This window comes from Macaca fascicularis, chromosome 2, assembly GCF_037993035.2.
Source record: "Macaca fascicularis isolate 582-1 chromosome 2, T2T-MFA8v1.1".
Classification (NCBI taxonomy): Eukaryota; Metazoa; Chordata; class Mammalia; order Primates; family Cercopithecidae; genus Macaca; species Macaca fascicularis.
Genome location: NC_088376.1, coordinates 5,128,983 through 5,146,343, shown reverse-complemented (window position 1 = coordinate 5,146,343; position 17,361 = coordinate 5,128,983). Strand labels below are relative to the sequence as shown.

General features: G+C 40.0%; 1 protein-coding gene across 15 annotated transcripts in view; it reads right to left on the bottom strand.

Moving 5' to 3' along the window:
- ATP13A4 (ATPase 13A4) overlaps nt 1-17,361 on the bottom strand; it is a 160,147-nt gene that overhangs the window by 98,909 nt on the left and 43,877 nt on the right. For 12 of the 15 annotated variants that reach the window (XR_012430574.1, XR_012430573.1, XR_012430575.1 and 9 more), the window contains one exon: nt 6,259-6,405. Coding sequence is in view for 9 of the 15 variants with exons in the window: in XM_074030767.1 (XP_073886868.1) it covers nt 6,259-6,405 (147 nt within the window). In the remaining 6 variants the exon portion in view is untranslated. The remainder of the gene's footprint in view (nt 1-6,258; nt 6,406-17,361) is intronic. The other 3 variants (XM_074030768.1, XM_065539707.2, XM_065539706.2) reach the window with 1 other exon arrangement.

The following is a 17,361-nucleotide window of genomic DNA, read 5'->3' as shown; positions in this document are numbered from 1 at the left end:
GACATCAAAATTGGAAAAGAACTTAAGTTGCCCCTTTTGGCAGATGACATGATATCATATATAGAACATCCTAAAGCCTCCACACACACAAAAAAACTAATAAACAAATTCAGTAGAGTTACAGAATACAAAATCAATGTATAAAAATCAGCAGCATTTCTATAACTAATAGCAAACTATCTGAAAAAGAAATCAAGAAACTATCCCATTGGCAACGGCTACAAAAAAATAATAAAATACGTAGGAATAAATTTAACCAAGGTCTTGAAAAATCTCTACACTAAAATCTACAAAACATTATTGCAAGAAATTGAAGAAGACAAAAATAATTGGAAAGATATTCCATTCTCATGGATTGAAAGAACTAATCTTGTTAAAAATGCCCATACTGTCAAAAGCAATATACAGATTCAATTAAATTCCTATCAAAATACCAGTGATATTCTTCACAGGAATAAGAAAAACAATCCTAAAATTGGTATGAAACCACAAAAGACCCTGGATACCCAAAGCAAACAGAGCAAAAAGAGCAAAGCTAAAGGCATCACACCATCTGACTTCAAATTTCACTACAAAGCGATAGTAACTAAAACAGCACGGTGCTGGCAGAGAAATAGACATATAGACCAATGGGACCACATAGAGAAAACAGAAATGAATTCACACACTTGCAGGCAACTAGTTTTCAACAAAGGCGCCAAGAACACACAACGAATAAAGGATGGTCTCCTTAATAAATAATGCTGAGATAGGCCAGGCATGGTGGCTCATGCCTGTAATCCCAGCACTTTGGGAGGCTGAGACAAGTGGATCACTTGAGGTCAGGAATTTGAGACCAACCTGGCCAACATGGCAAAACCCCATCTCTACTAAAAGTACAAAAGTTAGCTGGGCATGGTGGTGGGTGCCTGTAATCCCAGCTACTCAGGAGGCTGAGGCAGGAGAATCGCTTGGACCTGGGAGGCTGAGGTTGCCGTGAGCCGAGACCCTGCCACTGTACTCCAGCCTGGGAGACAGGGCAAGACTCTGTCTCTCTCTCTCTCTCTCTCTCTCTCTCTCTCTCTCTCTCTCTCTGTCTCTCTCTGTCTCTCTCTCTCTCTCTCTCTCTCTCTCTCTCTCTCTCTATATATATATATATATATATATATATATATAAATCAAAATGAGAAACCTGGCAATCCACATGCAGAAGAATGAAGCTAGACCCCTATATCTTACCATACACAAAACTCAACTTGAAATAGATTAAAGACTTAAATGTAAGATGGGAAATGATAAAACTACTAAAAGAAAAATATAAGGTCTGACATGGCATTGATCTGGGCAAGGATTTTTTGGATAAGACTCCAAAAGTGCAAGCTACCCCAAAACAAAAATAGACAATTGAAATTACATCAAGCCAAAAGCTTCTATACAGCAAAGGAAATAACTAACCAAGTGAAAAGACAACCTACAGAATGGAAGAAAATATTTGCAAACTGTATATCTGACAAGGGGTTAATATCCAGAATATATAAGGAACTCAAAAAACTCAGTAGCAACAAAACAACTATTTGATAGAAAATGGGCAAAAGACCGAAACAGACATTTTTCAAAAGAAGACATACAAATGGCTCACAGATAAATGAAAACATGCTTAATATCACTGGTCATCAGGGAAATGAACGTGAAAACCACGGTGAGCTATCACCTCACTCCAGTTAAAATGCTATTATCAAAAAGACAAAAAAAAAAAATGACAAATGCTAGCGAGGATATAAAGAGAAGAAACTCTTGTACACTGTTAGTGGGAATATAAATTAGTACAGTCATTATGAAAAACAGTATACAGGCTCCTTATAAAATTAAAAATAAACCATCATATGATCCCTTAATCCCAATAGTAGGTATATATCTAAAGGAAAAGAAATCAGTATGTCAGACAAATATCTGCACTCTCATGTTTATTGCAGTAATATTCACAATAGCCAAGATATGGATTAACCTAAGGGTCTATCAATGGATGAATGGATAAAGAAACTGTACATATACATTTTCTTTGTGGAATGTTATTTGGCCTTAAAAAGAAGGAGATTCTGTCAGTTTTGACAACATGGATGAACCCTGAAGAGATGTTAAATGAAATAAGCAAGACACATAAGGCAAATACTGCAGGATCTGACTCATTTGTGAAATCTAAAACAGCTGATGTCATACAAGTAGAGAGCAGAATATTGGGTATCAGAGGCTGGGGGGAACAGCATAGACAATGGGATGGAGGAAGGTTGGTCAACAGTACAAAGTTACAGTTAGAGAGAAGGAATAAATTTTGTTGTTCTTTTGCAGAGCAGGGTGACTATGTTTAGTAATATTGTACTGTACTGGGTCCCACCCTCAAGGATTCTGTTTTGTCTGCAGTGCATTCTGGGCATAAATATTTTTAATTTTCCTCAGGTAATTTTAATGTTCAGCCAAAGTTGAGGAACAGTATCTAGAGCTTCCTTTTGTAGCTACTCTGCTAAATCGCTATTTGAGAACTTCAACTAAATTTTTCTGCCCTTCAGTTTCCCCATGAATACATTTAGGCAATTGGACAGATTATGTCTATGTTCTACCTCAGCTTCTCTCTAGATATTCTATGCTCAAGAATGTTATCATCATTATAACCATTAGATACATTTTAAAACTGGAAAGACCATATAGCTGGCACAAAATAAGTGCTCAATACATTTTTTATTAAATAAATGAGTGAAAGCTTTGCAAAACCACATCAACCAGAAATGCAGTTTAAATCCCTTAGCTCCAAGGTCTAGGTTACCAAAAATGAATGTTAACTCTATGCCATAGGTGTATGTGCATGTACACATGTGCACGTGCACGCACGTGTGCACACACACACACATACACACACAGAGAGGCATTCAAACTTACCAAATAGCATGTAAAATGCTGTATTTTTTTTATTTTACAGAATGGATTTATTTCAGCAAGGTTGGTTGCAACATACTGCATTTAAAAAGTATATCTTATTTCCAATTTATAGTGAATTGCCAGTAGGAATGACACACAATCTCTAATTTGCAGATTTCACAATCTGCAAAGGAAATATTTGTAAATGACAGGCTCTAGGGCGTGTTAGCCATCATGACACATGTTGGAATCTCAAGCGTCTTGCCTCACAATTTGCTTTTCTCTTCAGTATTCTTTGCAATTTTGCAAATACAGCAGGATTGTAATCACAGCTACTATTTTGGGGGCATGTTAGGACTTTTCACATGTTATGTTTAGTCTTTTCCATCATCCTGTGCTAGGGCAGATATTATTTTCCTCTTCACTTTGCACCTGAAGTTCATTTTGCTTAAGTAACTTGCCAGGAATTCGAACTCTAGCCCATCTGGCTCCAAAGTTCAGTCTCTCAAAGGATATCATATTCAAGCTAGTCCCAAAGGAAAATCTGAAAATCCATTGACTTCAGGATTAAAGCTGTATAAAGTGATGGCTGCCTACTTATTAATTACATAAATGCAAAAATCTGTGTTAGAAAAATTTTAAAGGACAAATTGTGGTTCCAATGTGAGGCCCCTGATCAGTTTGAGAACCTCTTATCAAGAGGCAGAAACCACACACTGAGGTTGAAAAATGTGTAAAACATAATAGACATGAAACATCTGTAGATGAAGGCAGCAATAATGAGAAATAAAGAGGCTACTGGTAAGTTTTACCTCAGGCCAGAGGATAGAAAATTCCATTATCTTCCGACAGTTTCTTAAGCCATTCCTCACAGAATGAGAAGAATGGCTCCATCCTAGACCTTTTGAGCACATTTGCGATTCCCCCAGGAGAAACCGTCTCTGCTGGGAGTTTATCTGCTTCCCTATCACTCTCAGAGCCTCTGGAAGCTGGTAAGAGGATGTTAAGCACAATATTTGCAAGAGATGAGGTTGATTTGCCCATTTCCTGGAAATTCAGACCAGGAAACAGCAATTAGGAAACCAAATCTCTGCTGCGGGGTGAATTTCATGTTTCTGCTCAGGCATCAGGAAGATTTCCTCTCCCCGGGCTTTCTGCTTGTGATTTCTTGTTAGAACATGTTATAAGAGCAGCTTGTTTAACAGGTTAAGCACTGGGTGTTAGCTTTGCCTGCAACTCTGCCAGATGGTCCTTAGCTTCTCCTCTTAGCCTATGTTTCCAAACCTGACATAGTTCTTTGCTGTAATCTTCAGACTTCCTTTAAACCAGTGATCTCCAACCTTTTTGGCACCAGGGACCGGTTTTGTGGAAGACAACTTTTTCGCGAATATTGGGGACGGGGTGATGGTTTCAGATCATCAGGCAATCGTTAGATTCTCATAAGGAGCACTGTAACCTAAATCCCTCACATGAGCAGTTCACAATATTAAGGATTTCACTCCTATGAGAATCTCATGCTGCTGCTGACCTGACAGGAGGCAGAACTCAGGCGGTAATGCTTGCTAGCTTGCCGGCAGCTCACCTCCTGCTGTGCGGCCTGGTTCCTAACAGTCCATGGACAGGGCACCGATCGGTGGCCTGGGGGTTGGGGACCCCTCCTTTAAATGCCCCTAAATGTTACCCTCTTGATAATGCTGTTATTGTCATCAAGGCTGAGCCCGTGACAGCTCCTCTGACTTTAATGAAAGTTTTGTTACTAGCATAGTTCATTGAAGTTCACAAATGACCTTAATACCCATCGTCTCATTGTATGTTCATAACAGCCCTGAGAAAGGCAAAGAGAGGGTATTACTTTTATTTTATAAATAAGAAACTCAAGACCAGAGAGGCAGTAACTAACCAAACTGCCTATGCCATAGCTGGTAAATGAAGGCAGTACACCTATCACAACTTTCCATTTCAAGACCCCTGCCCCTCCTGCAATTCTGTGCGTTGACTTGGCCATTTCTTCATTGATCTGTTCACTTATTTATTTGATGCTACTAAAGATGCTAGAATTTCAGAGCAATGAAACTATGAGAACATAGGCTATCTGGGAAGCTTACTTCTCCAGGTGAATGGACATCTAACAGATTAGGGCAACTATTATTTGGAGGTACCTGACCTCCTTTGTTTTTGTTTATTTGGGCAGTTAAGACAATTGGGCAGGTGGAGCACCGTAGCTCACCCCTGTAATCCCAGCACTTTGGGAGGCTGAGGTTGGTTGATCACCTGAGGTCCGGAGTTCAAGACCAGCCTGGTCAACATGGTGAAACTCCGTCTCTACTAAAAACACAAAAATTAGCTGGGTATGGTGGCAGGTGTCTGTAATCCCAGCTACTTGGGAGGCTGAGGCAGGAGAATTGCTTGAACCCGGGAGGTAGAGGTTGCAATGAGCCACGACAGCGCCATTGCACTCCAGCCTGGGCAACAAGAATGAAACTCCATTTCAAAAAAAAAGACAACTGGGTGATAACAATTGACAATAGGAAAATTGCTCATAATTTACTTTTATTATTTTAAATAACTGACCTTGAGCTCATAAAACTAAACAGCTGACTACCCATACATAAATGTAAGAGAAAACATTCTGTCTTACAAAATGTTTTTAATATGAATGTTAACTAGTCATAATCCAAGCAGAACTAATTTAATAGGGTGAAGACGGAGCAACCCAAATACATTTGAATGACAAGAATTCAAATAAGGTCATATTTGCAGGCATAAGCAAACCTCCTGGGATATCCCTGGGTGATTACCTTTAATATAAGATTAACCCGGTTACATAGATTGTAATATAGGGCACAATACTATTAAAAGCTAATATGTAAGAACTGGGCTGGGCAGTACATGCCTGTAATCCCAGCTATTAGGGAGGCTGAGGCAGGAGGATCACTTGAGCCCAGGAGTTTGAGGCTGCAGTGTATTATAATCATGTGCCTGTGAATAGCCACTGCAACATAGTGAGATCCTACCTCTAAGAAAGGAAAAGAAAACAGAACAAGTATGTATTGAGCATCTGCTATATACCTGGAACTACTTTAATCTTTGTATTTCTAAATTTATTGAATTTTATCAATTAATATTAGAAATAGACATTATTATCATCATCTTGTAGATGAGAAAACAGGCTCAGCAGAGTTAAGATCAATGGTTGCACTATTTAGAAGGATGAAGCTGAGATTTGAACTGTCTGGCTCCAAAGTTCACGTTTTAAATATACACTATCAAATGAGGATTGGCACCATGGAGGAGCTGCATTTAACTTTACACTTGAGGGGAAAAGGGTGAAATCTCTCCGGCATCAGCAGTAGCCATCCGTTGACTTACCTTTAGGTCTGGCTTTCTTATGGCTCTGTTTATGATATACTCCTCATCTGTAATGACAGGGTGGTCAGGAGTGAGACCAAATGCGCTGTTTAATGCTGACAGGTAGATCCATATTACCTTTTTCCAAGAGTAAATTTGGAATTCATCCTGAGGAGATAGACATCAAAAGCCCCATGAAGTTAAGAGAGGTCAGCAGGCTAAAATTCAACCTGAAAAACATCCTTTTAATATAATTCTGTAAGTGTTTGGAGTTCGTGAACATTCCAGACAGAATGGTTTGTCTCTGAAAGATGATGGATATAGAACCTTGAGGGAAAATGACCTGTCATCATTGATTGAGGAATCTGGATATGAAGATGAGGCACTGACACGTAACAAAGCTTGAGGGTCAGGAGGCTCATTCGCAGGTAAGAACTAGTTCACTGCATCACCTTTCAGCCCATGGCCTGATGACTATCCCCATCTTTCGAGGCTTAACTCAAATTCCACCCCCTACAGAACAGCCTCATTAACACCCTTCCACCAGGGGGAAAAAAAACAAAACCTGTCACTTTGTTAACTTCAAAAACATGTTAAGTGTCCCTCTCTTGTGGTCTTAATCACTTTTTGCCTGTATTCTCTTAGTTCTTCTAGACTACCTGGAATGTAGGGACCATGTTCTATTGTTCCTTATCCCCATTCATGTGGAGCACTGAGACCTGCTCAGTAAGAGTCCGAAGAATGGATGAAAAAGACTGAATCTATGTACTGAACCTGCCCAAGGTAATTGTCAAGATGTTAGCACAGGTGTGGTTGAAGAAGGCACCTTATTGCATGACCCTAATTAAAACTGCTTCCCTTTGCAGTTCACTGATTACTTCATCACAGAGTAAAATTAGAGGGAGAAGCACAGGATTGAGAAACAGATACCACAATGGTCCCTTAGAGACTGATCTGACAGTGGTTATTATCTGAACGGGTAAATACTAGACATAAAACCCACTCAGATGACTGATAAACCTCAGGATTTAAGAAGTATAAAAGAAAAAGTCAAACGTGGGAACAATGTGATGCTTGGGAAATGTAGGTCAGAGCTGGGAATTGTGTCCACCACCACACCCACTTTTGCTATGAAGAGTGCCCTAGCTGACTCTGCAAAAGGCAGGGAGGGGAAGATACAATCATTGTAGCTAATCTCTTATATTGGTCCTCCTAAGAGGAGACCATCTGGAAGCCTTTGCTCCTGCTGCCTCCTTGCCTGTAGTACATATTCTTCTCTCTTCTCCTTAAGTCTTTACATGGCTGGAGTCTACCATCCTTCAGGGTCCAGGTCAGAGTTCATGTCCTGAGAACCTCCCTAATTTCTCTGGGTGATCTCTCCTCTAAGTCATCAGTGTTCTCGAGATTCCCAACACATTTTACCCTTTGCCTATCCACCTTACCACTTCTCTTGGACTGTGGGTGAGAATTGTGTGTGACACATGTCTGTACTTCAGCCAGGCTTTGCACAGATTCTGTGTGCATATGTGTGTGTGTGTGTGTGTGTGTGTGTGAAAAAGGGAGAGAGAGAGACAGAGAGAGAGAGAGAGAGAGATGAAGAAGGGAAGGAAGCCAACAAAACCTTAATAGAAATTGGAATGTTAATGAATCAATTTTAAAAGCCAGTGAAATTGGCTGTTATCCTATGGATTTAAAAAAAAAAAAAAGGTGACTAAGTCAATTCAAATTAAATTGTATGGAGTTAAGAATGATGAGCCTAAGAATGGTGGAAGGGAGCTAAATTTTCAATGACTAAGCCAGTGATCTGACAGACATGGTCTAGGTATGGTAGAGTAGGCAACCAACTCTCTTGAACAAACCTTGACACAGTTCAGCATTATATAGCTTTGCTTTTGATTTCATCAAAGCAGTTTTTAAATAAGAACTTCCCATTTCTAATAATAGTTAATATTTATTTCACACTTACTGTGTTCCTAGCACATAATGCCACATACGTATTATTTCATTTAATGTCAAAACCCCTATGGAATTGTTGCAGTTAATTATTCTCCCATTTAGTTGGCATGGAAAGAAAGACATACTTGGTAACTATTAGAGCAGGGACTTAACAGTCACATCCCCACTCTTGCTTGCCTCCTCGAGTCCCCTCCAACCTTCCACTTTATTCTACAGTTTTGCTAAAAAATATAATTTGATTGGACTGCCATTTTTATGTCGAGCCTGAACTGGGACTTCTAAAGAACATAGTTTCAATGACAAATTTGGTAAGAAAATGTATAATTTGTAGGTAAACAGGAACACAAATCATAAAAGAGCCATCAAGATCAGAGACCTCTGGCCACCAAGTGAGGACAATTAGGAAGACAGCAACTAATAATCATCTCCAGTGAATTAAAATAATATTAACAACTAATTTTCATATGATTATATAGCAGTTTGTAGAAATTTTGTTATGTTATCTTATTTTAGGCTTACAATTCTCTAATGTTGGTATTATAATTATCTCCATTTTGCAGATGAGAAAACTGATCATCAGCAAGGCTAAGAATTACTCAAGCTAGTCTGAAATTGGTAGTAGGAATAAAACTGAGACTTGAGTCCAGATCTTTCCATTCCAAATCTTGGCCCCTTCTCTTTATTTCAACAAGTTGTCCCATGGTGTCTATGGCTGGCATGTAAAAATCACCTTGAATTCCGCACCAAGTGACAAATAGTATCCAGTTTCTCACAATGTGCTCTCCTGACAGCATAGAACCTAATTCCTGAAGTCAAGCTGTCACCCTCTGGCCCTGTGTGACAACAGACAGACCTCCAGACGGTAGTGCCTAAAAGGGGAAAAGCAAAGTGTTCAAGTTCTCAAAGGCCATATTAACCCAGTGCACCAACTGTATGCCTTAGTCTAGGTGTGTATTAAAAACTGACATTCACCTATATACCTATATCTTCTTATAGTTCATAATATTACCAAATCAAAGGTGCTTGGATATATTTGCCTTTAAGCTCATTTCCTGTCATCCCCATTTACTCCTAACCCCAATAACTCATAATTCTGTATGATACAAAGTAGAATTATATAGAAAAAATAAAAGATAGGGCAGCTAGATGACCCTTTTGCTTAGAGTAGGGGAGTGACACTGACTTCTTTCTTATATATTACCCTGTTGAGGACTCTGTCAAATCACCCAGCTTTTTAAGGGGAAAAAAGCAAAGAAATGGAAGGAAAGTACACCAATGTGAAGTGGTGACTTCAAGCAAAATCATTGACTTCTCTTTTTTCATTCTGGGATTGTTGAATATGGAAAGAGCACAGGCTTCAGGCCTGAACTCAAATCCCAGCTCTAAACTGTCTTACAGCTGTCTGAAGCTAATTTTCTTTATTTAGAAAATGGAGATAATACCAAATTTCATGGATGTTTGAAGGATTAAATGAAATAATACATAATGTGTCTGATCCAAGGTTTGCCCCATAGCAGGGAGGCAATAGATGGTATGGTTCTGTGCCTCATTTTTCATAGCACGTTGTTTCTGAGATCTTTCTGTAAGTAGGAACTTACTCTCCCTTTGAGGAAATTCTAAAAGTCTCTCAATTTTTCCTTTGTGGAAAAGCAGCATCTTTACCTGGAAATGGCTTTTTCTACTTTAGTCTGTTTCCCAGCTCTCCTCAAAGCAGGTAATGATTTGTAAAATACCTAAATGTACCAGAGGAGCTACCATTTTAAATAATTGGTTTATAATGCAAATAATCCAAAGTGCTTGCCTGGCAAATCTGGACTTTTTGCAAACCTCAGGTCTCATTGAGAAGGCTTTACCTCCTCTTTATCAAAAATATTAACCAGATCAGTCCTTGAACTCTAAAAAAAATAGGTTTTACAAGAATTCCAGAGTGCATTTCAAAAGTCAAATGCACAAAAAGGACCAGTGTTTGACCTGGACTGAAAAACAGAGGAAGAAACCTGGACATTTTTTATTTCCTATGGCTTTGTACTTTCTGACCCTGGAAATGCCAGATAAACTTTTAGATTTGAATGAAGCAAGTTATCTCGTGATATGGCTTGGCTGTGTCCCCATCCAAATCTCATCTTGAATTATATTTCCCATAATCCCCACATGTCATGAGAGGGACCCAGTGGGAGGTAATTTAATCATGGGGGCAGTTACACTCATGCTGTTCTCATGATAGTGAGTGAGTTATCGCAGGATCTGATGGTTTTATAAAGGGCTTTCCCCTTTTTGCTTGGCATTTCTCCTTGCTGCCGGCATGTGAAGAAGGATGTGTTTGCTTCCCCTTCCACCATGATTGCAAGTTTCCTGAGGCCTCCCCAGCCATGCTGACCTGTGAGTCAAACCTCGTTCTTTTATAAATTACCCAGTCTCGGGTATGTCTTTATTAGCAGCGTGAGAAGAGACTAACACATCTTGCTTACCTAATTCTATCCTTTTACCATAAGAACCTCATCCCTTGAAATTTAAAAGCAATATAATGGTCATTTCAAGTTCAGGCCAATGCTGTGACTTCTCTTGTGTAGTTCACTACACAAAAAAATATAATTCTGAGCTTGCCTTAAGAAGAACCCATTTCAAAATTCCAATGAGACATCAGAAAATGAGTAATTTTCTCCTGGAGATGGATACGTTGCAATGCTAAAACGCTAAACTCTAGCTAAGGTGAAATACCTAGAGGATTATGGATAATGTAATAATAAATTTCTCAGGCTATTCTAAAACACTGCACTGCCTTTATAGGCCCATAACTTTGGTATAATTCTTTCATTTTTATATCTTTCATTTTTTTTCTTTCTCTTTCCCTCTCTTGGCCAGACTCGCTGATGCTCTTAACATCCTGACCTCATATTCCCAATGTTTTTTAGCTTGGAAAAAAGATGACATTGGCTAGAATATAGGATTTAGTTATAAGATACATAAAGTTCTAAGTTTTGGAGAAATTCTCACAATAATTATTATCTCAGTATATGTTGTCCAAAAAAAAAGAGGAGGGAGGGACAACACAATGAGGTTATTAACAAAGCAAAGCCTATGTTTATGTTTGTATACAAAACAAGGAAATCTAGAAAACTCAGTATACATTTTTTGGAGAGACCAGGATTTGGGGCTTGCTCATTTTTGTAGTTGTTTTCTGAGGGGAAATGGAGCAGTGGATTAGCCAGTTCATTGACTGAAACTTCTGGAGATATAGTGTGTAGTAAAAAGTTGACTAATGCCCATGGAATGCCTGCATGCCAAGCAGTCTTTATTTCAGAACTTTACACATATTACATGCTTAGTCCTCACAAGGAGACAGGTATTATTACTAGCCTCAGTTAACAGAAAAAAAATGGAGGCAAAAAGAGGTTAAATAACCTGTCTGTTATGAATTGAGTTGTGTCCCCTCAAAATTCATGTGTTGAAGCCCTCACCCCCAATATATCTGGAGATAAATCCTTTAAGAAGGTAATTAATGTTGAAAGAGGCCATAAGGGGACACACTAATCCAACAGGACTAACGTCCATATGAGATGAAGAGACACCAGGAGTGCAAGAGCACAGAGAAGAGACCCCATGAAGACACAGTGAGAAGACAGCCTTCTTCAAGCCAGGAAGAGAGGCCTCACCAGAAACCAACTCTGCTGGCCCTAGATCTTGGACTTTCGGCTCCCACAACTATGAAACAATAAATTTCCCTTGTTTCAGCAAAACCCAGTGTGTGGTATTCTGCTATAGAAGCCTAGCAGGCAAATACACTGCCCAAGGTCAAGAGCAGTGCTGGGAATCAAATCCAGGTGCTCAGAATCTAGAGTTTATTCTTAAACCACTTCACAACGCTGTCTCTGTAGAATCTGGTCACTGGACAGAGAGTAATTAGACCTCTAGTTCCAACTCTAGCTCAACTCTCATCTTACAGCTATGGGACCCAGAGAATTTTGTTTAATTTCTCTATGCCTCCATCTGTAACATGGGAGAAACATAATCTCTACTGGCAAGGACCAAATGAGACAACTATATGTAAATACCTAGAAAATTGTTAAATCATAATATAAATGGCCCTGTATTATAAAGGATAATAGCCTCAAAACGATTTATCTTAACATTGAGTCATTTCTCAGAGGTCAGCTCACAGAATCTCAGAGATTTCTGGCAAGATGTCTAATGAAAAACCAGACTGAAATGGGGCCGGGTAGGGGAGTGCGTAGGAGAGCAGGATTCGGAAGTAGGAATGTGTACCTGAAAGAAACATAATGCTATATTATTTTCCTCAACTGTGACATTCCACTTTAGTACCCTTGAGATGAAATTCTGGAAGAAACAGTGAGACTACTTATTACAGATTCGACTTAATTCAACTGATAAATTAATTAAGCCCTGCTGTGGCCATGTGCTAGGTGCCATGGGGAATGAAATGTAAACCACAATCACTGTCTTCAAAAAGCTTATAATCTAGACTGTCCAGGGGAAAAAAAAAAAGGCTGAGAAGTTCCAGGAATAGAAAGCTTATAATTTTAAAGGCTCAAAAGCTATAAAAAGGAAAGCAGCATAGTGAGAAAAAAAAAGACTCAGGACTTAGAGAAAGACTTAGGTTTCAGTTCTTTGCCCCCACATTCCCTCTACCTGCGTCACTCTCCATGTGCCTGCCCCAGCAGCCACTGTCACCTTTTAACTCTTATCCTTTGGTGCTCAGAAAGCCTTCCCTGACTGTTTTGACTGAGACAAATCTCTATTATATAATCCTACCATAACCATGAACCTTTCCTAAGGAGTACTTTTAAGAGGTGGATTTTTATATTTATTTGTGTAGTGATCTGACTAACTCTATGAGGTCAAGAACCCTGGTTTTATTAATCACACACACTCACACACTTGCCCATGAGCCAGCACTGTTGGCTGGCATGCAATGTGTGTTCCTCAAATGTAGGAAAGAGAGACAGAAGGAAGGAAAGCCTGGCTTTGATATTTACTGGGTTGTAAAGTCATTTGGTCTGTCTCTATCCTCATCTGTAAAATGGAGATGATAATGCCCATTTTCCAGGGTTGTTATGAGAATTAAATAATCAATGACATACTGCTTTATAAACTGTAAAGTGAATAGTATTTTAATATAAGGTAAAAAGCACTACAGCGGTCACAAATGAAAACCCAGAGCTAATGCAGGACAGGCGATTCACTCCCTCCCTTCTGAACTGGGGCAAAGAATGAATCAACAAAGACTTAACAGAGAAGGGGATATAGCTGAGGAATGAGGAGATTTTAGTAAGTAGAAACAACACCTACTTTTTACATTTACTTGAGAAAGAGAAAGCATGTGTGTGTGTTGACTCCTCACTAGCAAATCACTCTGTAAGGACAAGGATTTCCATCTGTGTTGCTCACAGTTATGTTCCCAGTGCCTGTGCCACTGTCTGATACGTGGTTGGTGTGTAGTAAATACTAACTCACTGAAAACAAAAGTGAATGAATGCATGCATGAATGGAGGGGAGAAGGAATTATCAGAAGAAACTTCATGGGTAAAAGCAGGCACAAAACCGTGTCTTGTTCCAGTAGAAAGTGGTCCTGCTGTGGGAAGCATGGGCTGAGAGACCGAGTTGCAGAGGAGGAGTTGGAAGGAGAGGAGGTAAGGGAGTCCGTGAACACAGATGCTGCCACCTGACAAGAATACTGGTATGCTGGCCAACTTTAAGATGACATTTGCGTGACTGATTTGCAGAGTTTCTAAGTTTTTGAACTAACGCTCCTAGCCCTGACATCTTTAATTGAAACTGAAGCGAAAATGCTCCCCATTAAAACATCAAACGGAAGTGCCTTGAGTCAGGCCAATTTGCTAATCATCACAAAGTTCTCCTCTGCACATCATGGGTCTTTGACAACATGTAACCTACAATGACAATGAAGGGAAAAATGTGTTTGTAATGACAATAAAGATGGAAGCTATGAAAATCATCAGGAGCATCTGAATTCAAAACAACGAATATAAATCATGTCATTTGCATAGAAATGTGACATTGCTACTGATATTGGTTAAAATTCAGAAGTAGATGAATAATGAACACAATGCCACTTTTTAAATTATAAAATAAAAACCTAATGACTTTTATCTTTCAGAAAAAATCTCTCGGAGTCCTTAATAAGAGAAGAAGAACTGAAAATAAACTGTGTACTGAAGACTTTCAGTCACAGTCTTTTTTTCTTTTTTTTTTAATGTCAAGAAATGACGGCCGGGCGCGGTGGCTCAAGCCTGTAATCCCAGCACTTTGGGAGGCCGAGGCGGGCGGATCACAAGGTCAGGAGATCCAGACCACAGTGAAACCCCGTCTCTACTAAAAATACAAAAAATTAGCCGGGCGCGGTGGCGGGCGCCTGTAGTCCCAGCTACTCAGGAGGCTGAGGCAGGAGAATGGCGGGAACCCGGGAGGCGGAGCTTGCAGTGAGCCGAGATCGCGCCACTGCACTCCAGCCTGGGCAACAGCGTGAGACTCCGTCTCAAAAAAAAAAAAAAAAAAAAAAAGAAATGACTACCTAATCAGTATCTGTGATAATGATCTGCAATCTTACCAGCATGAGATTGATGATAAATAGCAAGTACTGATTTTTTAATAACATGAAGAACAGATACGCAACACATTTTCAGGTAGGAGTCATCCAGTCCTCCTTAATGGAAAATCGTTATAGTCCAGCTATTGTAATATAATTCAAATAAAATCTTTTTAAGGTGTCATTTTAATGCAAATAACTTAGCAGCAAACTTTTAAACTATTGGTGCCCAAAGCTTATTTTTATCTAAGTCTCAGATAGTAAGAATGTTTGAAATAATTGAGTTCTTGTCTAATTACATGAAGACTAATTTAGAACCTCATTTATTTGGAGAGTCTCTGGCATAGCAGATCCATTTAAAATGACACACAAGAGCAGGTAATTAAAAATTAAAGTTGAAATCAAGATGAAAAAGGCAAGACCGAAGCTGGCTTAGACTGCTCTGATTAGCTGTAGAGGGGCAGTGAAATTTGACAGGGGCTTGATAGACTGTCAAAGATGCAAAGAAAGAGGCAGGATGATGGAATGCAGCTCCCAGGGGCACCAAAGCTTTTTTGAGTCTTTCCAGTATATGTCCACTTACAAAGCTGGCTACATGCAACTAGGAGAGATCATCTGGCTGAGTATGGAAGAGAGCTGGAGATTACCAGTCACAGAAAACCTTCCCTCATGTCCGTTGTCCCAGAAGGGAATGCCAGGCTCCTGGGTAATGAGGAAAAGGCACATTACCCAGATAAGCAAGACCACTAGACACGGGTGCCCCTTGTGCATAGCAAGCTCTTTTGTATACAACACTTTTGGAATGGCTTGAGCAATGACACACAGACACACAATCAAAATGGTCTTTGATCATGCATTTTAGTTTGCAAATTCCTTTTACATACACAACAGCCCTTCATTCTCACACTAGCCCCGTTTTACAAGTGGTGAAATTGAGGTCCTGAAAAGTTACGTAACAAACCTAAAGTACTAGGACAAGAAATCAAAACGTTTGACTCCAAATCCCAAAACACATCATCTCCTCATGTAGTGACACTCTTTTTTTATTCGCTCTTAGTGGATTTTTTTCTCTTTCCTCCCTCTTCATTTTCCTCTTACCTATTTTCCTCCCTCTTCATTTTCCTCTTACCTATTTTCCTCCCTTCCTTTTCCATTTCCTTGCCCATTTCCTCTTATTCTTGTCTGTGCCATAACTCTGCCAGCAACTCAGAGCACAGCTCAGCTGAGCAGACCGTCTCAGATCTGGAGAGTTTGCTGACGGACCCTGAAAGGCAGAACGCGGTTCTGTTTCTACTGCAGCGAAAGCATTAGCCTCTGAGAACGAGGTGAGGGCACACAGATGTACTTGTAGAGTACAGTTAAACTATGTTCATGCCAGAAAACAATAGTCTGGGCCGGGCGCGGTGGCTCAAGCCTGTAATCCCAGCACTTTGGGAGGCCGAGACGGGCGGATCACGAGGTCGGGAGATCGAGACCATCCTGGCTAACATGGTGAAACCCCGTCTCTACTAAAAAATACAAAAAACTAGCCGGGTGAGGTGGCGGGCGCCTGTAGTCCCAGCTACTCGGGAGGCTGAGGCAGGAGAATGGCATAAACCCGGGAGGCGGAGCTTGCAGTGAGCTGAGATTCGGCCACTGCACTCCAGCCTGGGCAGCAGAGCGAGACTCCGTCTCAAAAAAAAAAAAAAAAAAACAATAGTCTGATAGATTCTTAAGTTCCCTTGGAGGGTTTGATCTATAAAAGGGCCCAAATGGAGTCTTCCATAGATACTCATGCCCCTGCTCTGAGCCCCGGAAAGCAAATTTTACCCCTGCCCCAGAAAGGCACTCAGGCTGTGTATGGGAGGGCCACTCATAACACTTCACTAAATCTGGATTCTTCTCTTTCAGATGATAAATATATACCGTCTGAGCCATCAATCAAATGTCTAGGTCTCTATTTCTCTCCCAAGGACCAAGTGAACAAGCGAGCTTCCAAATGGAAGTGAAAACTAGTTACAGCAGTTTTTCTCTAAATATGGCCCCTTACCAGAATCATTAGCATCACTTGAGAACCTGTCAAAATGCAAATTCTTGGGTCTCAATCCAAATCTAATGAACTAGAGTCTCTGGGACTAGGACCCAGCAAGCTGTTCTGATAGTCTCTCTAGATTATTCAGATGCCAATTGAAGTGTGGGAACCCTGGTCTAAATACAGTTCAGTGGAAAAGTCCTTGACTAGGAGCCAGGACTCTTGGGACTTAGTCCTAGTGAGGCCCCTCACTCACACGTGGGCTAGGGGAAATCGTGTCACCTCTCTAGCCCCGTTTCCTCCCCCATCAAATGAAGAAGTCTTATGTGGGGTGCCACGCACTCTTCTTTTGTACACATCCTGTGAGTCTTCAGGAAGGATGACACGAGGCATCAGCAAAGCACAGCTCCAGCTCAACATCACCAATATTACTTGCTCTTATTCCACAATAATCTCTTGCTTCCTTCAAGTCTTAAAGCTTATTCTCCAAGAATCTCTAGTGAAATTATAGTTGAACCCGAACTTGTGGGAAGATGCCCCAATTATCACTTGTATCAGCTAAGCTAGAACAAAGAACAAGTATTTCTTTTCT